The 25,529-nt window shown below is 41.2% G+C and overlaps 1 protein-coding gene across 1 annotated transcript in view; it reads left to right on the top strand.

The window, feature by feature from the left end:
* lsm3 (LSM3 homolog, U6 small nuclear RNA and mRNA degradation associated) overlaps positions 1-25,529 on the top strand; it is a 55,444-nt gene that overhangs the window by 8,913 nt on the left and 21,002 nt on the right. Inside the window, exon 2 of the mRNA XM_084316222.1 lies at positions 18,368-18,478. Within this exon, the coding sequence (XP_084172348.1) occupies positions 18,368-18,478 (111 nt within the window). The remainder of the gene's footprint in view (positions 1-18,367; positions 18,479-25,529) is intronic.

Below are 25,529 nucleotides of genomic sequence, written 5' to 3'. Positions count from 1 at the left end.
AAGGTGCGCGCACACACACGCACACACACACACACCTACACACACACACACACACACACACACTTACATTTAGTCATTTAGCTGACGCTTTTATCCAAAGCGACTTACAAGTTCTGTACGACAAGACAGCAAGAAGGGTACAACTAACTCTATCAGCTGAGTAACAATGTTCATCAAAGTGTTGCGTGTTACAGTGTAGGTTAGTTTATTAGGACAAGTGCATGACAGTAAGGTTAGTCACGGTTAGATTTTTTATTTTATTTTTTTTATGACATCATACTGTGACATCAGAAATGTTCTAGAACGTGCGGTCATGACATCATACTGTGACATCACAAATGTTCCAGAACGTTTGATCATGACATCATACTGTGGCATCACAAATGTTCTAGAACGTTCAGTCATGACATCATACTGTGACATCACAAATGGTCTAGAATGTTCTATTATGACAAAATAAGACGGTTCAATGACTTTTTTTTTTAAACTTAAATTTTTTATTAACAGTTTTTAGACAGACAGCACTTACAAAAAATAAATAATACAAAATAAAGAAACTAGCATCACAATAAAAACAAAAAGAAAAAACAGTGCACATAAATATTTACATGGGTATCGCATGGTTAGTTACTGTTGTTTTCTAGGTATTTGATACAAAGGCTGATTGTGTATCTCCCTTAAACAGGCATAAACAGGTAATTCCTACTCAAAGATGATAAATGCTGACTAAGGCTTGTATGTGTGATCTGGGTCCAGAGACCCTCCTTGAGCTTCTTTCTTCCCTTATCCTTCGTCCTTTCTTTTTTTTTCTCTTGTTTATTAACTTTCACTTTGCCTTTTGGTTCACCCATACACAAACCACATCATCCCTGAATATTTAATATCACACCGTTAAACGGACATAAATAATAAGGTATAAAAGCATTCAGCAATTGTAATATCCCAAAAACAAAATAGAAAATACTAACTAAAGCACAGGTGTGTGACATGGGTTCATAGACCCTCCTTGAACATCTTTCCTCCTTTACCCTTCGCCCTCTTGTGTTGCATTTGGTTCTTCCTCTGTGATGTCGTTCTCGTTCCTTTTATAATCCTCCCACTTTCCCCATCTTTCCCCAAATTTCTCTTCCTGTAACCTCAGCATGTGTGTTATCCTTTCCATATCCTGTATTTCTTCCACTATTCCTACCCATTTTGCTATTGTCGGTGGGTCTTCCTTGTACCACAGTCTCGTTATTGCTTTTCTGGCCGCTATCAACATTATCTTTATTAAATATTTGTCCCCCCCTTGTATTCCCTCGTGTGTCAGGTCTCCTAAGTAAAGCACCAGTCCTGTTTGTGGTAGCCCGTATCCTAATATTCTGATCATTGCTTCCCCTATCTCCTCCCAATACCCCTTCAGCTTCTGACATCCCCAGAATATGTGCGTGTGATTTGCCCCCTCCTTCCCACACATCCTCCAGCATGCTTTTTGTGTTGGTGCATATGTTCCCTTCAGCTCTGGGGTTATAAAGAATCTGATTATGTTTTTCCATCCAAATTCTTTCCATATTCTCGATCCTGTTGTTGAATGTTGTACCTCGCATATGTTCCCCCATTCCTTCCCTGTTATTCCTATCTCTAGTTCTCTCTCCCATTTCTCCCTTATATAATCGGTCGTGTGTCCCTTGCTGGTCATTATAGCCCGGTATATTGCTGATATTACTCTTCCTTGCCCCCCTTCGTATGCCCATACTATCATCTTTATTATTCCATTCTGTTCCTCGTCTTTGGCCCCCCTTATTTCTTTGTTGTAATAGTCTCTAACCTGTAGATATCTGAAGTGGTCTCTGTTTTCTAGTCCAAATTTCTCCTTTAATTTTTGTAGTGTCTGCATTTCTCCCTTTATCATTTTGCATATCGCTGTTGCCCCCCCCCCTCTCCCACCTTCTGAATCCATGGTCTAACCTCCCTGGTTTGAATCTCTTGTCATGTGCTACCCATCTCAGGATCCCTGACTGCTTCTCCAATTTGTGTGTTTTTACTACTCTGTTCCATATGGTCAAGGTGCATTTGGTGATTGGATCTAATAGTCCCTCTTTTTCTTTAAATAGTTCCCTATCTCCCACCAGAGCTTGTACCTTGTATCCCTCCCCTTCTTTTTCAATGTCTTTCCATCTTGCCTCATATCTGTCGTTACACCAGCACGTCACTGCTCTCAGTTGTGCTGCATAGTAATAATCTTGTAGGCTGGGTACTGCCATCCCTCCCTCTTCCTTTGGTAGTTGTAGTGTTTTATATCTGACCCGTGGTCTTCTCCCCGCCCATATGAACCTCGATATCAGTCTGTCCCACTCCCTGAATTGATTCTGTGGTATTTGTATCGGTAGTGACTGGAATAGGTACAGTAACCTTGATAGTATGTTCATTTTAATGACCTCTATTCTTGAATTGAAGTCCAAGGGCATTACTGTCCATCTCTCTAAGTCTCTCTTGATGTTCTGATTTATCTGTGTATAATTCGCCTCAAACAGTTTCTCCACCCCTCTCGTGATGTTCACCCCTAAGTGAACATCGGTGAGAGACAACATCCCTGTCTGGTAGCCCTCTCTAATCTGATTCTATCCGTCAAGCTGCCATTCACCTTAACCCTCGCTGTCGGTTCTTGATATAGCGCCTTGATCATCTTCATCGCCCTCCCGTTCAGTCCGAACCTCATCAATGTTTTATATAAAAATGTCCAGCTCACACTGTCGAACGCTTTTTCTGCATCTAGGCTAATCAGTACCGCGCTACCCCCTTGTTTTTGTATCTCCTCTACTATGTGTAATGTCTTTCTCACGTTGTCCTGTGTCTGTCTCCCTTTAATAAATCCAGTTTGATCTTCATCTATAATGTCTGGCATAAACGTCTCAAATCTTTTTGACGGTTCAATGACTTTATCTAAATCCAATCAATATTCCTAATGCCGTGTCAATGTAAGGTTATAAAAATAAACATAAACATTCATACAATACAATATAGCTTTGGCTCCTACAGTCAACATTCCCCAAAGATATATCAAACACGAAACAAACTTTGATCAGATTATAATGGAGATGTTGCACAGTGCAATCCACTGAACATTTATTGTTGAAATATGTCACTGTTGATCATGAGCTGGATATATAACCTATGGTTTCAAGGGATGTTAAACCTACTGTAGAATCAAAGTAAATGTTAGTGATTCAAATCCTCATTTAGAGGTAGGGGATCCACCACAGCTTGCCCTGCTGCTCTTCTCTACTTCGACACCAGCCAGAACTGGTGGAGTGTTCTCCATGGATGGTGGTGTCAGGTCCAGCATCGCCTTTTCCATCTTTTTCCTTCTCCCTGTAACCTCTGGATGCAGCCTTCTCCCTCTCCGATAGCTCATCTGACTTCACATATGGAATCTTGCCCTGTTGTTTTCTTCTCTGGTAGCTGAAACAATGGTGTATACTAGGGCTGGGCGATATGGCCTAAATATGATATCACGATATTTTCTGACCTTTCGGCGATACGCATCACGATGTTTTTCTTTTTTCCCCCAAACAATTCATTATGAGGCTTACCAAGACAGTATTTGAGTTTGCAAGCTAACATTAAAGACAAAATAAAATACCCATGCATTTAGCATTTTTATATTATATATTAGATTTAGATTATTGGATTATTAGATTATATATTGCATATATTTAGCAATGAGATATTATATGATTTAGATATGAAATATGATGAATTGAAAATGGGGGACCCTGATGTAAACAAGACGAAAGTCTTTCTCTGGGCCCTATTCCCCGTACCTGGTTCAACTAAGTCGATCAAGAGTCCCATTATCCAGATTCAGTTAACCCGATGTTTGAAGCCGGGTTTTCCTGTTCCTGGAACGCTGATTCAGTCTCGTTAAAGGATAACTCCACTATTTTGGGAAATTAGCTTATTTAACATCTTCCCTGGAGTTAGACAAGAAGATGCATACTTTTTTTGTCTCTGTGCGTGCATTTTAGCTTTGGGAATAGATGCTCCGTTAGCATAGCTTAGCTTCATCACTGGAAGTGAGGCAGGACAGTAGCCTTACAGTGCCTTACAGTGTATTGCAAGGTCTGACATTGACCAAACTTGATATGCATGACCTTGGTGGGCTCTAGGTCAACTCCTGAAAAGGGGGTCAATGTCAGACTTTGCAATCAAAAGTTAGGGGGCTAATAACCCTTGCCATAATTTCAGTGCGCCCCTAACTTTTGATTGCAAGGTCTGACATTGACCCCCTTTTCAGGAGTTGACCTAGAGCCCACCAAGGTCATGCATATCAAGTTTGGTCAATGTCAGACCTTGCAATACACCCGTGTTTAGAATATTTTTTCTTTTGAATGAAGTTTTATCTCTTTATTCTCAAATGCATTAATGTGACGTCAACGGCTCATTCAATTTCTCAAATCCGTCAAACAGCGCATCTCATCAGACCTTTTAATCCCAGTTACAATATCACACAAAATCCACAATCCACGCATAGACACTTCAATTTTATGCTTGAATGAAACAAAATCCAGGCGCTCCTCTCCTTCCTCGCTCCTCATCCACAGCGGAGAATATGAAAGGAATCGGAGCCAAACGAGCGATAGGTTTCAATCATTAAGGATATCCCCGCGGGATTCACATTTGCAATGCTGCGCGTTGTTAAAATAACCACATAATGTGTACATCGCACCTAGCGAGTGCCACGGTATATATAACGTGCATTATTTAGGACAAAGTGAATTTAGTATCAGCATTTTGGGTCTATTTTACATTTCAAAAGCCCCCTCTGGAAGAATGGAGCACAAAAACGTAATTCAGAATGGTATAATGCAGATCCTAGACTGTGAGAATCATTTCAGGAAACGAGCTGTCACTTCTTTGCGGGGGCGTGGCCATGGTTCATCCGGCTAACTTGAACTTAACCCTGCTCTCGACCAGGCTCAAACTTTTTGATCTGTTGTCATGGTGATTTAGACAATCGCGCGTCGGGGAATGGGAAGGTCCGGCTTAAGTCAGGCTTGACCGAAAGTTATCCGGCTAACTCAGTTATCCAGGTACGGGGAACGGGGCCCTGGTCTGCATCCTCCAGTCCACTGTTGACTGTTGTTGTATTGAGCTGTACTGTATTGTACCCATGCTGCAATCTGTTAATAACGTTTTCATTCATCAGACGGCAAACAGAATCATTTTGATTGACAGTCGCGTCTGCCAATTACGTCACATCGCTTGCACCCGCCCTGCTGTTCTTAGCACCAATCGGCAAGCGCATATTCATTTTTTACTTCCGCCATTGGAGAGCTCAATGACAACAACAATGGCAGCGGTAGCTCGCCGCGGCCGACGTTTAGCTTTTAGCTCCGCAGAATGACTAAACGACTGGAGGCATAATGATTTTACTGCAACGGATGTTATAATAAAAGCCTTTCCATACATCTGTCTGATTGAAAACTTTATTAACAGACCGCAGAATGGGCACAACTGAGTCAGCACGGGCTGAGATATGAACGACTAATGCTTGCTATATCTAGGTCGACCTCGGACGTTGCTATGTAAATACGCTGATGTTATTGAAAGTGTAACTATATAACGTTAATGCCACAAAACGAATGCCTTTGTTAATCATAAGTAGTAACTTTTGATGCACTAGTGTGTGTGTGGGGCGGCGCTGTTCAAAAGTGTCAACGTGTGGACCAGATTGACGCGACACAAGCCTCTTGGGCAAAACATCACGATATCCACGATACGTTTAAAAAGTGTATCGTTAATGAACTGTACCCGATATTTATATAATATCGTCATATCGCCCAGCCCTAGTGTATACTGTGATACTGATTCTGGTGGGCTAAATTACATACAAATTTAAGTTCAAGATATTACAGAAAAGGTCATTCCTAATCCTACTAACATGACAGTTTGAAATACACCAGAGAAAAATATACTGCATGTTACCTACCTATAGTTTTTTTTACCTTCTCTTTTCCTGGCAAGATAGTCGGCTCTTGCTGTAGGGTCTGCATTGACCCGCTGTCTGTAGTGAGCAGTCTTCTGTTTGCTTGTTTGTGCCATCTAGAAAATAGGTTAAACTAGTTAAACATGACTAATACATGTACAATTACCTAAATGGAATGTCATGCTATACCGTTTAAAAAAAAATCTCGTAAGATTGTACAATACTAAAAAAGAAACATTAATTCCTAAATAGGAATGAAAAATTACAGAAATGTTGAAAAATATATGTTAAAGTATACAAAGAGTTATGCTAAAACAAAGAACTTTATGTATATAAATCATGAATAAAATATAAATATACAGAAACTACAAATACAGGACATATATCTATCATCTAAAACACTCAGCAGTGGTCACCCCACATGATACTCGTCGCCCAGATGTTTTTAAGGTCAGTCAAATATTACAGGCTAACCATTAGCTACAGAAACCAAACTAGCTAGCTCTTACCACATGTCACTATCAAATTCATCATTAAAATATAGATTTTCAGATCAAACGTATTATTCACAGTTTTGGGGCGGTCGTCCCACAAGACATCCAAAAGTGGCAACTACATTACAGCAGTTAAAAAAGAGATTTATTTGCCAATATGAAAGAGACTTACTAACCCGCTAGTTGTTTCTCTGGGTCCCTCACATGTGACTGGCTGATGCAACATCCTGTATTTGAGGTGGTTTCAAAATAAAAGTCCCACAATTGTGTTTTCTTGATGGTCGCCCCAGATGATATTTCATAAAATTAACATATGCGGACAACATTCGTTTGTATATTATGATTGAAGTATATGTGCAAATGCTTAATAATTTTGTCAATGAATGCAAAACATGTTTGAAATTATGCCAAATAGGGAAAGGGAAATATTTAAATAGATTTAAAGTGATTTTAAGCCGGTTGTCCAAATAGAAGTCAATGCTGGACGGTCGCCCCACATGGACATTTGACACTTCAGATAGCAGAAAAATTACCAATAACTCAAATGTTTGGAGGAGTTAGAGTGGGTCTGTATATGGGGAAGGTATTAGAGATACATGTAATCTTTTTATAAATTTTTATGTTTTTTTTAAGGTAAGAAATTCAGTGGGACAGAAAAAATAGGCGTCACGTCATTGACCCGTGTATACTCGAGTAGCCTCCAGCTCCAGCAAGGATTCTCCGGCGCTGCAGCTGGATCCTACTGGAGCTAACGTGTACTAGGTAGCTACCTATCCAACGGAGGTATTATGCACTACTAGACTTGCTGGAGCATTTGTTGCTATCAGTAGCTAGCCGGCTAGATAACGGACAATGCCTCATTATTAAACTAAAAGTGAATAGTTGACTGGGTCATTTTGTAACGGTAGCTAACGTTAGAGCAGTCTGCAGACTGCCCGGCCCGACTCTAGCCTCTCTGTTTACATGGGGTTGGGAGGGGCTGGAGGAGGGAGGAGCAGCACGTTGCATGTCTGTGTGCTTGAGACAGCGAGTGAGAACTCCGCTAAGAATTGGATCATGTTATTCGATCGGTTTTCACATGACTATTTCGTTGCCCGCCACATGGCGGACAGACCTCTTAGTCCCACCCGCCAAATGTAAAATCTGCCCGCAAATGGCGCTTGGCGGGCTTTAATTTCGCTCCCTGGTCCCAGGTTCAAATCTCTTGGTTACACAATTATTATTATTTTATTTATGCATTTTTTTTTCTTTTTTCTGGACCATTTATTTATACTCTGGTTGGATGGTGTATTGTACTTGACTTGTACGGTATTTAATGACAATGAATCGAATCAAATTTTGGGATCGCTACCTGTTGAGTGGATCAGCATGGTGCAATGCCAAACATTTGAAGCTGTTTTATATACGGCACATTTCGCCACTGTTGTGTTCATATGGTTGTTTACTTCCGCCTGAGTAACGCCCCCCGTTAATGACGGAGGACGGTGGAACGTTGGCGCACATGTCACATGACCTGGCCAATCAGAGCACAAAACGGGAACCCGGAAACACGAACACGTTGGTAAAAGCATAGACGCAACCCGGGCTGGTTCGCCAGAAAGCACCAAGGTTCAGAGGCTCCAGAATGGAACCGGAGCCCTGCCGGTGTGAAAGCGCCCATAGAGGAGTCGAGGCTCCCCAACAGCTGTCTGGGAGGGTGGAATGTGGCAGCATCCTTCCTTGTTAGACCCGTGTGCCAGGGCTGTACGTTAACTTTTTTTGCACATAGCACTGGTGCTACAGAGGTTGATAGTTTTGTAGCACAGGCCAAAATCTTGTAGCACAAGTATAAAACGTGTTATATTTGTAACAGTCACAAATGTGCCTATTGTATTTGTGTTATTTAGTTGCAGTGCCATGTTTGGCTGTCATTTTCATGCTGACAAGTTGACGTCACACACAGGGAGCGAAATTAACTTTTTGACTCACCGGCCAGTGGCGGGTAGATGGGAAGAGTCTACCCGCCAAGCATATTTCTTACCTGCCAACATTTTTTTGATTAAAAAAAAAATATATATATTTTATATATATTTTTTTTAAAATAAAATATATATTATATAATCATACTTGTAGTTATATTATCTGCGAGACATCGCCACCACGCAATAAGTCAAAATGCTTGCTGGCTCCACTGTCTGTGTGTATACTTGAGTAGCCTCCAGCTCCAGCAAGGATTCTCCGGCCCTGCAGCTAGACCCTATATTCAGCTAGACCCTACATTCAGCATGCAAGGATTCTCCGGCGATGCAGCTGGACCCTATTTAACGTTACGGTTCTTTTGTCAAATCACATTCAACATGCCCTCAGCTAGAATACGCATTCAATCAATGTTATAAGACATTGATATCAGGAGCTATCTGTAGCTACTGCTAGCCCGGTAGATAACGTTAAGACAATTTAGTTTACTGGGACAGATGGATCTACCGTGAGCTAGCTAAGCTAGCTAACGAGGGAACGGAGGTATTATGCACTCGAGTAGACTATTGCTGGAGCATTTGTTGATATCAGCAGCTATCAGTAGCTAGCCAGCTAGATACCGTTAGACAATGCCTCGTCATGTATTAAACTAAAAGTGAATAGTTGACTGGGTCATTGTTTAAACAGTAACGTTAGCTCATGGAGGTCCGATATAGACTAGAGCAGACGGAAGTAAACAAGCCAAATGGGAGCTTCCGATTGGTCATTAGCTTTTTTTCTCATGAAACCAGTCACGTCACTCTACTGTGATTGGACCGTTGACTTGAGTGCAATGTGGGACTTGTAGTTTTTTAACGATCTCGCGGCGGAGAAAAAAAAGACGAGCGGCTATAATCTGTACTCGCACAAGAGTATCGTTATGAACTACACGTCTACACGCCACACGGCGGGCAGCCCTCTAAGTGTCATGCGCCAAAGGTAAAAACAGACCGCCCCTGGCGGGCGGCGGGCTTTAGTTTCGGTCCCTGGTCACATAGCCAGACACGTTACGTGTAAGGAATTATGGGATTTGGATGTATGGACTCTACTAGGGGTGGGAATCACCAGTTTCATCACGATACGATATCGATTCTTTGGACAACGATACGATATTTGCCGATATCTGCCACGATACGATATGATGCAGGTGCCTGCAATCGATATGAGACGATATCATAAGCCCATTTAACACAATCAGTAACATAGGGCTGGGCGATAAAACGATAACGATAACTATCGCGATAAATTATTTCCTCGAAATAAACATGAAACGTGGTCGAAAAGTTTCGATATATCGATTTTCCAAGCTTGGATATGAGCACACGCACTAACAACCAATCAGTGAAGGAGATGGCCGACAGCGAAGGAGACCCGCTAGAAGGGTTTTTTTTCCGTTAGAAAAAATTGTTGCCGGCCTCAGTGTCCGGTAGATTTCAATCTACCGGTCAAATGAGAGAAATTCCGGTCAGAGTTTATTGAGCTTAAAAACAATTGATAGGCAAAAGAATGACAACAAAACAAAAGAATGACATCATCAAGGCATGTAGATTTATAATATTTGTACTTAAAACTAGGCTACTTTTGCGTATAAAGTCATTATATTCCAAATAAAATAAGTCCCGAGACTCGTGCTGCTGCCGACTTTAAATCAAATAGGTGTCTGTGGGCAGTCGCCCGACATTAATAAACAACAGTCTGTTATAATCACATTTTTATGAGCTAACGAATTCCGTTATATTGGACATTTGTATTAATTATATCAAGCGAAGAACTGAGAAAGCAGAGAGACGGCAACATTATCGTGGTTTGCGTGACGACTCTCTCCACCTCGCAACGACTTATTTGCAAAGAGTATGGCGCTGCAGAGCAGCTGATTCAGCTGTTATTGGCTCTTTTCTGGGAACCGCACAGCAGCGCCCCCACCCAACATTGGCTGAAAATGGCTGAATTGGAGTACTGCTGGAATACTGCATTGTGCTGCTGCTGCTCCGGCTCTGCAGCTTCACAAAAGTTCGCACACCCAGCACTAAGCTCTCGCTGACAAAGTCGTTGTCATTATTAGAAGCAACGAGGAAACAAATGTAATGATTGTTTCGTTCATCGCATAGGCTATTTAATTTTAGCCTATTTTAATACAATTCAAATTGTGCTTAGACTAGGGAATTATTTTCACCGGACATTAAGACCGGAGAGATTAAATATGTCGGACTTCAACAGATTTTGCCGGTCAAATACCGGTAATTACCGGCTAACGGAAACGCTGGCCAGGGCTGTACACTGCGACGAGATGGTCGCAAATTGCCCCTTTAATTGGCCGTTGCGATTGGTAAATATTATCTGGGGGCAGGCTTGCGAGTAGTGCTTTCAAGCCTTGCATTCGCATTTCACTCCTAAATTATCCAAGGCGTGTGATGACGTAGGGCTGGGCGATAAAACGATAACGATAACTATCGCGATAAATTATTTCCCCGAAATAAACATGAAACGTGGTCGCAAAGTTTCGATATATCGATTTTCCAAGCTTGGATATGAGCACACGCACTAACAACCAATCAGTGAAGGAGATGGCCGAGAGCGAAGGAGACCCGGAAGGAGACCCAAAGGTAGGACTCACTCAACAACAAGGCTTGCTAGGCTAATTAGCTTGCACGGCGCTGTTTTATATATTTACGTGCAGAGTATGTGTGTGGCGTGAATTCTGAGGCCACGTTTATAGTAGTGTGGGGTATACAGTGGACGTTTCAATATATTGTGGCGGAAGAGAGTATTTTAGTGTCATATTTAGCACATTGTCATGGAATACACCGCTTAGAAACAGGCTGGCTAGGATAACTAGCTTGCACGGCGCTGTTTTATATATTTACGTGCCGAGTATGTGTGTGGCGTGAATTCTGAGGCCACGTTTATAGTAGTGTGGGGTATACACTGGACGTCGTTTCAATATATTGTGGCGGAAGAGAGTATTTTAGTGTCATATTTATTACATTGTCATGAGATACTCCGCTTGTCGGCTAACTGCTAACGTGCGCGGACTGATGACGACATCAACTCGACTCGAGACATTCGCAGCAGCATAAGAAGTTAATTAAACTTGACAGACATTATATCGACGATAATTATCGATATAGAGTTATATGAAAATAATTTTATCGCGATAACGTTTTTACATTTAGATCAACTCAAAAAAGGTAACGAAAATATAGAAAAAAAATTATTTAATTTAATTTATTTAAATGAAAAAACAATCTATTTTTAATACAAATAGACCTCCTGTTCACTGTAAAGTGCCACGTTTTGATATATTGACTTCAAGTAAATTCTTTTGGAACTCACAACATGCAACCTAAAACCCCTTCCTCTCCCAAACCGTTTCTACAATTGTTTTATGTTGCATGATGATCATGAATTCATTTATTATTATTTATTTTTTTATATTTGAATATCAACATTATCTGTCCATCCTCAGTAATCCTCAGTTTACTATAATATACTCCTGACTTCATCGTCTTTCCAAACGCACACACACAGAGAAAGGTAAAGTGCCCCCCCCCCTTTCCCCAGTCTCTGCTGTTCTCTCTACTCTATGGTTCTGCCTCTGATCAGGATTAGCTTGTTAGCTTACGCTAACGTAACGTTAATTTCGGGCGATGTGGGCATAAAGGAATGGCGACGATGCAAAGCATGTTAGATGCATTTGACCCGTTGTGAGGAAAAAAACAGCACAGACTTATTCCGGGTCGCAAAATAGGCGCACTGCTGTGTAGCCCTGCTCTGCTTTAATGCCAGCACACATTAGCACGGACTGGGCGGATACGACTCGCCGAGTTGCCACGGGATTTTCAAAATAAGAGTTATCGATATGAACCGAACGTTGCTGGCTGCCGGAGCCATAGATATTATGGCTGGAGCAGGGTTTCCGTTAGAAAAAATTGTTGCCGGTCTCCGTGACCTGCAAGATTTCAATCTACCGGACAAATGAGATTAATTCCGGTCATAGTTTATTGAGCTTTAAAACAATTGAATAAAGAATGTCATCCTCAAGGCATGTAGATTTATAATATTATTACTTAAAACTATAGGCTACTTTTGCGTATACAGTCATTAATATATTCCAAATAAAATAAGTCCCTCGATACTCCGTGCTGCTGCTGACTTGAAATAAAATAGACCGCGTATGTGGGCAGTCGGTCCGACACTAAACAGCAGTCTGTTATAATCACATTTTTATGAGCTAACGAATTCCGTTATATTGGACATTTGTATTAATTATATCAAGCGAAGAACTGAGAAAGCAGAGAGACGGCAACATTATCGTGGTTTGCGTGACGACTCTCCACCTCGCAACGACTTGGTGCTGGTCATAATGTCCGGTGAAAACAACTCCCTCCAAGCACAACTTGACCACCCGAACCGTACCAAAACAGGCCAAAATTAAATAGCCCATGCGACAAACGATTCATTACATTCGTTTCATCGTTGCTCCACCAAGCAGCCGGTCCAACAATGAAAGCTGTTATCAGCGCGAGCCGGCCGCAGTTAGTTTGCAAGAAGCATCCAGCTGCAGACCCGCAGAGCAGCTTTCCAGGTCTGGGGACCGCACTGTGCCAGCAAAGCTGGTGGGTTCTGTGGGTCTGCAGCTGCATGCCTTCCGCAAATCCAGCAGCAAGCTCTCGCTGAGCGAAGCAACGACAACAAACGCAATGATTGTTTCGTTCATCGCATAGGCCACCCAACTCCAGCCCATCCAAATACAATTCAAATAATCAAACTGTGCCCAGAGGGAACTATTTTCACCGGACACTATGACCGGAGAGATTAAATATGTCGGACTTCAACAGATTTTGCCGGTCAAATACCGGTAATTACCGGCTAACGGAAACGCTGGGCTGGAGCTGCGCTTGGGGCGGAAATGAGACCCGCCACAGGATTTTCAAAATAAGTATCGATATGAACAGAATGCCTATCGCACCAGTGCTACTGAAGTAAATCCATTCATCGCACAGACCGATGTTGCTACACGTGCAATATATATCTCGCACTGTACAGCCCTGCCGTGTGCACATCCGTGAGAGCTAGGGGTGGAACAGTTCACAAAATCATGGTTCAGTTCATATCACGGTTTTGGGGTTAATAATAATAATTCCATTGCTAATTCAAATGGTATTAGGTAAAAAATATATATATTAGCTGAAAGTTGAAACCATAAGGAACACATACTTGTCTATTAACAATTATTTGTTAATTATAGGTGGTTCTCATAATGGGTGTGTCTGAAGAACTTTTTTCTCCATTCTGGTGTAATCAAAAAGTTGTGGGCAGTCCGGTAACTTTGCTCTGGAGGTCCCATCCCTCTTTGTAGGACTATATAGTAGGGGTGGACGGTATGGTCTAAAATGTATATCACGGTATAATTTGAAGCATAGACGGTAACGGTATATATCACGGTATCATCGTTTTTGATAAAATTTATTTTTATTTTATATAATTTTTATTTTTATTTTTTTATAAAATATATATATTATATAATTAGACTTGTACTTGTATTATCTGCGAGACATCGCCACCACGCAACAAGCTCCACTGTCTGTGTGTACTCTAGTAGCCTCCAGCTACGGCCAGGATTCTCCGGAGCTGCACCTGGACCTATACTAGAGTAGCCTCGAGCAGAGCTACGGCCAGGATTCTCCGGCGCTGCACCTGGACCCTATTGTATTGGTATAACGTTAGCAAGCCCTCAGCTCGAATACGCATCAAATCAGTGTTATAAGACATTGATATCAGGAGCTATCTGTAGCTACTGCTAACCGGATATATAACGTTAATACAACGCCTCAGTGAATTATTTAGTTCAATGGGACATTTCGTTTTGAACTGTGAACTAACTTGCGTTAACGTGAGCTAACAGCTAACAGGTAGCACACACGTCTCTACTAGACTTTGTGGAGCGTTTGTTGATGTCAGGAGCTATCGGTAGCTGGCCGACTAGATACCGTTCGGTTAGACAATGCCTCATCATGTATTAAACTAAAAGTGAATAGTTGACTGGGTCATTTTGTAACGGTAGCTAAGCTAACGTTAGCTCAGGGAGACGCCGCCGTCCTCCCGACAGCTCCTGTGTCCCGTCCCACTAGACTACTAGACCCGTGTTTACATGCGTGCGGTAGGGGCTGGCACGCCCACTGCGCGAAGCCTCCTAAATAACTTTTTCCAGTTCGCACATATCTATTATCTATGACTAATTCTATCTATTTTTAGGGGCAAATGCGAGTGAAATAGTCGCGCTGTGGTTACATGACGTCATTGCTATTTTAGAGCTGCACTACCGGTTACACGGTATAGTCAAAATCCATACCGTAGAGCAAATTCATACCGTTTATACCGTATACCGTTTATACCGTCCACCCCTACTATATAGTTGACATTTTGGATCGTTATTTGACAATTCTGCCTTGTGTCTGTTCAAAGTGTGGAAATTAGGCCTACCTGTTGCTGAAGTTATTGAGAGGAAATATTAATATTGTGGCTCAATGTTATACACTGCACAGAGACGAAAAAGGTATGCATCTTCTTGTCTAACTCCAGGGTAGATGGCAAATAAGCTAATTTCCCAAAATGTTGGAACGTTCCTTTAAATAGACCTCTTGTTCCCTCTCTTGCATACACTTTGCGTAGCACAATTCTCATACTCAGTCTGTGTTTAATCCATCTCTATCGTAGACGAAACTAAATCTGTAATGCACCCAACAGGGCGGTACAGTGCTACGAGGGCGTCACATATTGCCCCTAAAAATAGCATGTGCTAGTAGAAAAACATATTTGGGGGCATCCTTGCTAGTTAGGGATGCCCCGATCGATCGGCCGATAATCGGTATAAATATTAGGGGTGGGAATCACCAGTTTAATCACGATACGATACGATATCGATTCTTTGGACAACGATACCATATTATCCGATATCACACAGTCTGCCACGATACGATATGATACGATTCGATTCAGGTGCCTGCGATCGATATGAGACGATATTATGTGCCCATTTAATACAATCAGTAACAAAACAATCTATTGTTTTTAATACAAATAGACCTCCTGTTCACTGTTTTTGGTTCATTTTTCTTTTTTTTCTCTCGATATTAATATCCTATTCACTGTCACAGAGCTGTATTTTGGCTGGAAAAGCATATTGGGAGTCCCAAGGTGCAGTACCGGCCAGATCCTGTTAGTGGGGCTATCCCCGAGAATGCACCCTCCCAGTCCCCACTTCTCTCTGCCTATGGCGCTCCGCTGGGTTAGCTTGTTAGCTCACGCTAAAGTAACGTTATCTTCGATCTTTAACGCGACGTGGGCATAATGGAGTGACGAGGATTGCAAAGCAGGTTAGATGCATTGGACCCGTTGTGGAATAAAACAGCAGGGACATGTTTTGGGTCACAGAATAGGCACACTAGTGACGCTCTAGACGCTACTGCTGTTGATGTTAACGGAGTTTGAGTTTCACAACACTGGGCGCGGGGCGATGACGTCGCCGTCGCCGGATTTTCAAAATAAGAGTATCGCAATATGAATCGATCTTTTTACGTGGCATCGATCCTATTTGATTATTGATAATAGATCGATATATCGATCTGGATCGATGTATTGTCCCACCCCTAATAAATATGCGATCTGTGAATTCCGATGAGTCATATTCGCCGATCGCGGAAACCGATCAAGCGGAGATCTCACTCGCTGTCTGTCTCAGACACACAGGACCTGCAAACTGCCGCTGCTCCTCCTCCCTAGCCCCGCCCGCACCCATGTACAGTTTGTAAACAGAGGACTGAGAGGCGGCTCCTCTGCTCGAGTCTATAGTGCATTCGACCTGAGCTAACGTTAGCTACCTAGCTATCGTTACTGTTTAAACAAAATTACCCAGTCAACTATTCACTTTTAGTAGGCATTGTCTAACGGTATTTAACCGGCTAGCTACTGATAGCTCCTGATATCAACAAATGCTCCAGCAAGTCTAGTAGTCCATGTTGTTAGCTTGCGTTAGTTCACTGTTCAAAACGAAATGTCCCATTGAACTAAAAAGTTCTGTCTTAACGTCATCTAGCCGGCTAGCAGTAGCTACAGATAGCTCTTGATATCAATGTCTTATAACATTGATTCAATGCGTATTCGAGCTGAGGGCTTGCTGAATGTGATATGACCAAAGCACAGTAACGTTACCAATAGGGTCCAGCTGCAGCACAGGAGAATCCTTTTTGGAGCTGGAGGCTACTAGAGTACACACAGACAGTGGAGCTGTTTGCAGATAGCGAGCATTTTGACTTGTTGCGTGGTGGCGATGTCTCGCAGATGATACAAGTACAAGTCTAATTATATAATATATATATTTTATAAAAAAAATTATATAAAATTATTTTTAATTTCTTTTTAATCAAACTATCTATCGGATCGGTATCGGCCGATATGGCTCACGACGATCGGTGATCGGTATCGGTGGCAAAAAACGTGATCAGGGCATCCCTATTGCTAGTACTGATTTCGCATTTCACTCCTTTTTTTCAAGGAATTTAAACGTTGCGAACTAATCTTGTTGGCCGTTTTCTATATCTCCTCCCTCTGTCTCTCTCCGTCTGCCCGAGGAGCGGGGCTGTTACTTACACACTCGCGCGACTGACACTCACACATGCACATACTTTTTTTTATTATAATCTTTTTTTTTTTTTTTTTTTTTTTTGCGTTTATCGCTTTTCTGGTCAAGCATGACCGACAGTTGTAGGGTGAAACGGGAGAGAGCAGGGGGAGACATTCGGCAAATGACGGCGAGTCCGGGAATCGAACTCGGAGTCAACCAGATCCGTGACGCAGCACGGAGTCCCGCGACGCAGCGCGGTAACATGGTGTGCTACTGGAGCACCCCTATTATAATCTTTTAACTCATAAAATAAATTGGGTCACACCTAAATCGGCAGGTTCGGTCGGAAAACGGGGCCAAACCATTCATTTTGATAAGCCTCATCACTGCATACAACTTGGTTTAATCCAAATATCCATTCAGAAACTTTGTATTATGAAATAATTCTGGGATGTCTGACTATTTCCCCATGCCTTGTTTGTAGGGATGCACCGATATGAAAATTTGCCACCGATACCGATTGTTCAACTAACACAATCGGCCGATACCGATAGCGAAATTTGTGGCAAAAAAAAATATTTTTGTATTATAATTTTTTATGAAACTACTGTATATTTGTATGTCTCTAAATGTTTTGATGAATTGAAAATGGAGGACCCTTATGTAAAAAAGCCAAAAGTCTTTTTCTGGTCTTCATCCTCCAGTCCACTGAGCTGTACTGTATTGTAGCCATTCTGCAATCTGTTAACACTTTGACTGCCATGAAACGTCTTTTCACGTCATTGCTGGCCATGCTCAAGTTGCCGGGGGACGCTGTACAGCGTCCTTATATCAATATTTCAAAAATCTGCGAGCGGATTCATATGTCCCCTCCGCTGGCCTGAGATCCACCAGCAGGACCCACTGAGCTCTCTGGCGGTTCAGGAGCGCCATCAGGTCGTCCTCGGACGTTGCTATGGTCCGGTAAATACGCTGATGCTATTGAACGTGTAACTATATAACGTTAATGCCACAAAACGAATGCCTTTGTTAATCATAAGTAGTAACTTTGATGCAGTAGGGTGTGTGGGGGAGGCGTTGTGCAGGTCGCTTGACTGAAACTTTTTTCAAAGTTTGAACGTGTGCCGGGCCAGATTGACGTGACACAAATTGATGGATATTTATCGGCTACTGCCATCGGCACATTTGTCAACAAGGCACTTATCGGCCGATACCGATACCCGACCGATATATCGGTGCACCCCTACTGATTACCTGTCTTGTTCCCTCTCTCTATGCCTCTTGCAGCAGCAGACCACCAACACTGTAGAGGAGCCCCTTGACCTCATCCGGCTCAGTCTGGACGAGAGGATCTATGTGAAGATGAGGAACGACAGAGAGCTCCGTGGCAGGCTGCATGTAAGTAGGGATGGGTACCGAATCGGGTACTTTTAAGTAGGGATGCACCGATATGAAAATTGGCCACCGATACCGATTGTTCAACTAACACAATCGGTCGATACCGATATTTGTGGCAAAAAAAAATTTATTTGTAATATATATTTTTTTTCTATTTTTTTGTAATTTTTTTTTTAATTAAACTACTGTATGTGTATGTTTATTTGTAGGCCTCTTTACTTACTTAAAAAAGGAAACATCAAGAAATATGTTTATGGTATTAATTCCACCATGCCATGTAGCACTATCCCTCTCCCAGTATGGCCTGGCGGCCTGCAGATGGATACTATTGTCTCAACCAGAGCTCTCAACCAATGCAATAGAACCATTTTGATTGACAGTCGATTCGGCCAATTACGTCACACCGCTAGCACCCACCTCCTGCTGTTCTTACCACCAAGAATGGTAAGCGTTTATTCATTTTCTACTTCCGGGCATGCCGCCATTGATCTGCTTGCGAGAACCACAACAAGCTTACCGTAGCTAATACGTTAGCTGCCCGCCGACCAGCGCTCCACAGGATGACCAAACGAGACATAATGATTTTTACTGCAACAAATGTTATAATAAAACAAAGCCTTTCTATACATTTGTCTGATTGAAAACTTTATTAACAGATTGCAGAATGGATTGGGTACAACTCTCAGGGCTCTTTGAGCAACGGAAGGAACTGAGCTAGTAGTTCGGGTAAATACTATGCTTATGTTATTGAACGTGTAACACTAACTATATAACGTTAATGCCACAAAACGAATGTTTGTGTCATTTTAACAGCAGATACTTTCTTAAATGCCATCTTCCCGAGAGAGGGTTGTTGACGGGGAGCTGTGATGGGTTCGCTTGGTTGTGTTATTAATAGCATTGAACAGCTAACCGAAAGCTAGCGTTAACTAACGTTAAAGGTTTAGCCATAACGTTACCTTGGCTAAAGTTGGGGCTATTCATAATCCAGCAACAGTGATGTTGGCGGTCAACGCATGGCGGGCAATAACGCTGGAAAGCGATTTTGGCGACCAATGTGTTAAGTCCGATGACATCAACGTTTCATTTACCGTTCACACGCACAATGCACGCTTACCTAGGATTTGACTTGTATTTGTATTTTTGTATTTATTTATTAACACAGATAAACAAAAGTAAAAACAATACATAATAAGTTATAACCATATTGTGAAGGAGAAGTTAGAAGCCTAGAGGCTTATCGAGAACTTCCCCCGTTTTGTAAAATCAAACATACAAAAATATACATGTTATAAAATACCAGAATACATTCAAAAGATACATGTTAATACAAACATACATACACACGTCACACAGTACATACATGCATATACTGTATACTGCGTACATAATAATACATAACCACCCACCCACCTGCCTACAAACCTACCCACCCACATAACCAAATGCATACCTACATGTATGACCTATTTATCTGGATATGAGCATTTTTTTGTAGTTTGCTTTAAAAGTAAGCAGATATGGAGATTTCCTCAGTATAGGATCAGCTGCATTCCAAAGATTAAACAGGGTGTCCGCGGATCCTTAAAAAGTATTAAAAGGTCTTAAATTTGTTTATCAATTATTAAGGCCTTAGTTTGTCTTAAAATGTCTTAAATCCATTTTCAGAGGTCTTAAAAATGCCATAGAAAGGAAAGATAAAATCCAATGTCATCTTATGTTTTATTATGAAATCTGGGGGAAAACTATAACGGGAGATAAAGTTTGACTTTTCATTGTAGAATCACGCAGACCGGAATGGGGCGGAACCAACACAACTCCTTGTGTAATGTGTTGGCCGGGGAACCATTTCAGCAACGGAGTCTAGCTAACGTTAGCAAGGCGAAGCGATAACGCTAACGTTACGTTTAGTTTAGTTTAGCATTTGCACTCGTTAATATGGGAAACTAAGTGCCAATTTAACGAGAACTGGCTCGACAATCCACTGTTTGCGCGATGGTTGGTCCCAGTCAAAGACCATTACAAGCCCCGCTGCAAAAAAAAAAGAGCAGTCGCGTCACAAATGCTGAGCGTTCTGCAAAAACCGCCTGCAAACTACTATTTCGCATTTATTTTCGGCCCCTGCCTCCACACCAGCTGCGCCATCTCAGGTAGGACTATAACATCTGCACCAACAGAAGTCCGGATAACATTCGGCTCCACGCCAAAGCTTGAAGCTGAGGTCTTAACTTGAAAATAATCTATTCACGGATGTAAACAAGGACACGTTTGTGTTTATGTTCGATGAGATCTTCACCCACTATGTATTTTTTCCTCCCACCCACCCCCTCCTAATGACGTACAGTATCCTCCCATGTATGTTAGGATCTATGGGTAACAGTACTGTATATTTGCATATCGTATATGTCACAAATGTAACGGTACAGTACTATATACCTGTATGTCCCTATGCCATAAATGTCATGTATGTTGAGTGTGTCATAAATGTCACTATGAATTGAAAATGGGGGACCCTGATGTAAACAAGACAAACGTCTTTCTCTGGTCTGCATCCCCTTAACAATTGTGTGTATTGAGCCGTACTGTATTGTACCCATTCTGCAATCTGTTAAACAAAGTATTCATTCAACCAAAACCACAAAAACAAAACAACTGGATGAATGAATGAAAACTTTATTTAACAGATTGCAGAATGGGTACAATACAGTACGGCTCAATACACACAATTGTTAAGGGGATGCAGACCAGAGAAAGACGTGTGTCTTGTTTACATCAGGGTCCCCCATTTTCAATTATAGTGACATGACATTTATGACATACTCAACATACATGACATCATGACATTTATGGCATAGGGACATACATGACATACAGGTATACTATATAGTACTGTAGTGTTATAATTGTGACATATACGATATGCAAATATACAGTACTGTTACCCAGAGATCCTAACAGAAAATATATACATATGATGGGGAGGAGACTGTACATTAGGAGGGGGGGTGGGGGGGGTTTGGACATTTACGGTGCCCAGTTTCTAATTGCAGCCTCCCGTAGGTGCTCTTTAAGAGCGGTTTTGAATGTGGGCAGGGGTAAAGTGGGTTTTAGGAGTGAGGTTAAGCAGTAGTCTGACCAGTTTGTTTTGTGATGTTTGTAATCTTGTTTTTAGGGCCTTTGAGGTGCTTTGGTACCATGAGGTGCAAGCATAGTCGTAGTACCCTTGAATGAGTGCTCCTGTTAGAGTCTTCATGGTATTACTATTCTTGTTTACCAGAGAGGAGATCCGGCACAAGAATCTTGTTTGTTGGTTGACTTTTTTGATACCCTGGGGAGGGTGGTAATAGTTGTGTGTTCTGACAGTGGCTGTTGCACTTGCTGCTTGGCCCCTGGTATATTTTGTTATATTTGCTATTTATGTTTGGTCACCCCTTTATTGAAATTCATCCAATCCAGTTACTCCTTTAAGTTCAAGATTTTTAAGTTTCCAAGTTATGTTTTAATAAACATATTTGGACCAAAACTTACACTAAACTTAAACTAATTGGTGTCATTGCATGATTTTTGTCATTTTGTCCCTAAACTTAAACTAATTGGTGTCATTGCATGATTTTTGTCATTTTGTTATTGTGAAATTGGTATTAAATTTAATTCTGAGTGGCATTAAAAAGTCTTAAAAAGCATTAAATATGACTGGGCTAAACCTGCAGATACCCTGTTATACCTCACTGAGAACTGCCTAAGTGAAGTACCACAATAAGGTATATGCAGGTCCCTGGACTGACGTGTAACATATGAATGAACATCTGAATTAAACGGGAAAAAAAACGATTAAAACCATTTGGTAGATTGTGATCATAAATGCATTTGTACACAAATATACATATCTGTAAAGAATTAATCTCAGACACAGTCAGAATGTTTAGTTTCTTGAAAAGAGGAGCAGATGGTTCAAATCAATCTTGAGAGGGTTGCCAGTCTAACATCTTTTTTGTAAAATAATTTTTTGAAGATGAGATGAATTAGTGCTAGCCCATATTATGTTACAATAAGATATGTAAGGAAAGATCAGACTATAATACATGATTAAAAAACAACTTCTATCTTTCAATGAACACACGATCACGAACAAACATGATCAATGTGTTTTTTCCAATTGAGTTTATCATCAACTAAGATCCCTAAAAACGTTGTTGAAGTTACTTGTTTGATTTCGGTGGCACTGATTAATAGTTTAGCCTCCTTTTTCGAATAACTTTTACCTTTATTACAAAATACAATAAAATTAGATTTTTCTACATTTAACGATAGCTTATTAGTCTGGAACCAATCTGAGACACAAGATAAACCATCATTGGCTTCCCTAATTAATACCGCAACATTCTCATGTGACATTATAATGTTGGTGTCATCAGCAAACAAGATCGAGAATACTCTAGGAGATACCCAAGCAAATCATTTATATAAATCAAAGAAGATGGAAGAGACTAGGAAACGTTCATTCAATTCATTCATTCAAACCTTTATTTATTCTCAAAAAGGACAATTGAGGTCACCCTCATTTTCAATGTCGTCGAAACTTAGACATTTCAATGCATACATTTTTTATAATAAATAATAACTATCTATATACAGGGTTCGTACGGGTGCTGGAAATCCTTGAAAATGCTTGTATTTCAATGTGCTGTTTTCAAGGTTTTAAATGTGCTTGAATTGTGTATAAAGTGCTGGAAAGTTATTGAAATTGTAATTGCACTTTATACTTTAATAATAAATCGCTATCTGACTGAATAGTTTGGTTTTTAGACAAAGAAATAAAATAAGTCGGAGCGACTCGCGAGCCTATTTTTGCTTTCGCCTTTCACGCAAAATGAAATGTGGCTCGGCTCGACCCGTAGTATTTTTACCTGTGCCATCTGAGAACAGCGCGCGTGTGTGTGGTCAAAATGCCGGGAGGCTGCCGTTTTAATGAGCTCTGGTTCGGAGATATCAAATATAATTCATGGTTAAAAAGAGGAGAACATCCTCGAGTAGCCGTGTGCAAAATATGCAGAAAGGATTTTTACCATGTGGGAGTCTGCACGTTCGAGCCACGTTGAAAGGTGAGCCACTGAGCCATGGGTGTTATTAACGTGTATCGGCCTGGCTCGCCACCTGTCTCCGTAAATGTTTGTTATAAAAATACCACTTCAATAATCGAAATAGTCAAGTAACAGGCAGAATACACTATTGGAATTACAAACTCGTGTTTACCGGACTCTGTTTTTCACCGCAGTGTTGTAGCATGTAGCATAGCTTAACGTTAGGCAAATCAATGTTAGCTAATTTCCTTTCATGTATTTCAAAACACGAAAACTTGTTGTGTATTGAAATGGTATTTTATTTTTATAACGGAACATTTACGGAGACTGGTGTGAAACTGGTGTGGAGCAGTTGTAGGTTGGAACGCAGTAACGTACTGTCTACCTGTATGTCGTGTATGTTATGATGAATTGAAAATGGGGGACCCTGATGTAAACAAGACGAAAGTCTTTCTCTGGTCTGCATCCATTTAACAATTGTGTGTATTGAGCCGTACTGTATTGTACCCATTCTGCAATCTGTTAATAACGTTTTCAATCAAACGTGACGAGCCAGGCCAATTTTAGCATGTTTATTTATGGAATATGCAATCTAACAGCTAACGTGAACTTTACAGTTAATTACATGGATAATAATGTTAAGGTAGTTAGTTCATTCCAGGCCATCATTAGGCTCTAAAATTCATAGGCATTAGATGTCAACATTAAACAATAAACACTCTTAAAGTTAAGTGCAACCAGTGAGATTAAATTAATAAAACACTTTGTTTTATTTATAACATGCTGCTCCTTTTTATTTAGGGAAGAAGCATCAAATTCTGATGAAAGCACGTCTAAATCCAGGTCCTGCATTAGTGGATTATTTCCAGCAGACAAGCAATGCATCAAGCAGCACAGCTACATCCACATCAACAACCAGCAGTGTAGTGAGAGCCAGAGCAACCAGTGGAGTAGCTTGCAGTGGAGTTGATTAATTGATTGATTGATTGAAAACTTTATTAACAGATTGCAGAATGGGTACAATACAGTACGGCTCAATACACACAATTGTTAAGGGGATGCAGACCAGAGAAAGACTTTCGTCTTGTTTACATCAGGGTCCCCATGTTCAATTCATCATGACATTTATGACATACAGATATACAGTACGTTACTGCATAACAGATCGGCTCAGCCAGGTTATATATGATGCCAAGTCTACATAATTTTGGTTGTTTAGCACAATAACATCTGATTTAATGTGATGGAAGAAGTGAAATAATCATTTTGAGTAAATAATTAATTTACCACAGCCGCATAAGATGCTGGAAAATCTTGAAAATGCACCTTGAAAATGCTTGAAAAGTGCTTGCATTTTGCTTTGGAAAAGGTGTACAAACCCTGTATATAGCACCCTTCATATATTGAACGCAGCCCAAAGTGCCCCACAGCAAGTAGCACAAAATGAGCATAGGCATAAAATACAGCATACAGTCGACAGAATAAAAACAACGTATAAAATGCAGACATAAGAATAGGTATAAAAGTAGTGCAACGTAGAACATGCAGACATAAGAATAGGCATAAAATAAGTACGGTGTTGCTCGAAGGCATGTGAACCCCCCCGGAAAAGCCAGTCCCCAAACACCCCACACATCAATCCCCACCACATCCCCATCCAAGACCCACCCCTGGTAAAGCGTGTCATGACCGAAGAAAAACAAACAGCCCGCGATGCCACTCACACCGCCATGCACAGCAACGGTATAAGGAACGTCAGGGCTCCGTGGCAGGCTGCATGGAAGAGACTAGGGTAAGTGTTGGGATGAGGAACGTCTGGGCTCTGTGGCAGGCTGCATGGAAGAGACTAGGGGAAGCGTTGGGATGAGGCACGTCAGGGAGCTCCGTGGCAGGCTGCATGGAAGAGACTAGGGGTGACGATTCAATTCAATACATAGGGTGCTAGTGCTACATATATTTTATTCTAGATC

Source organism: Notolepis coatsorum, assembly GCF_963971535.1.
Source record: "Notolepis coatsorum genome assembly, chromosome: 6".
Taxonomy (NCBI): Eukaryota; Metazoa; Chordata; class Actinopteri; order Aulopiformes; family Paralepididae; genus Notolepis; species Notolepis coatsorum.
Note: the sequence above shows the minus strand (reverse complement) of the source record. Positions and strands in the feature narration are given on the sequence as shown.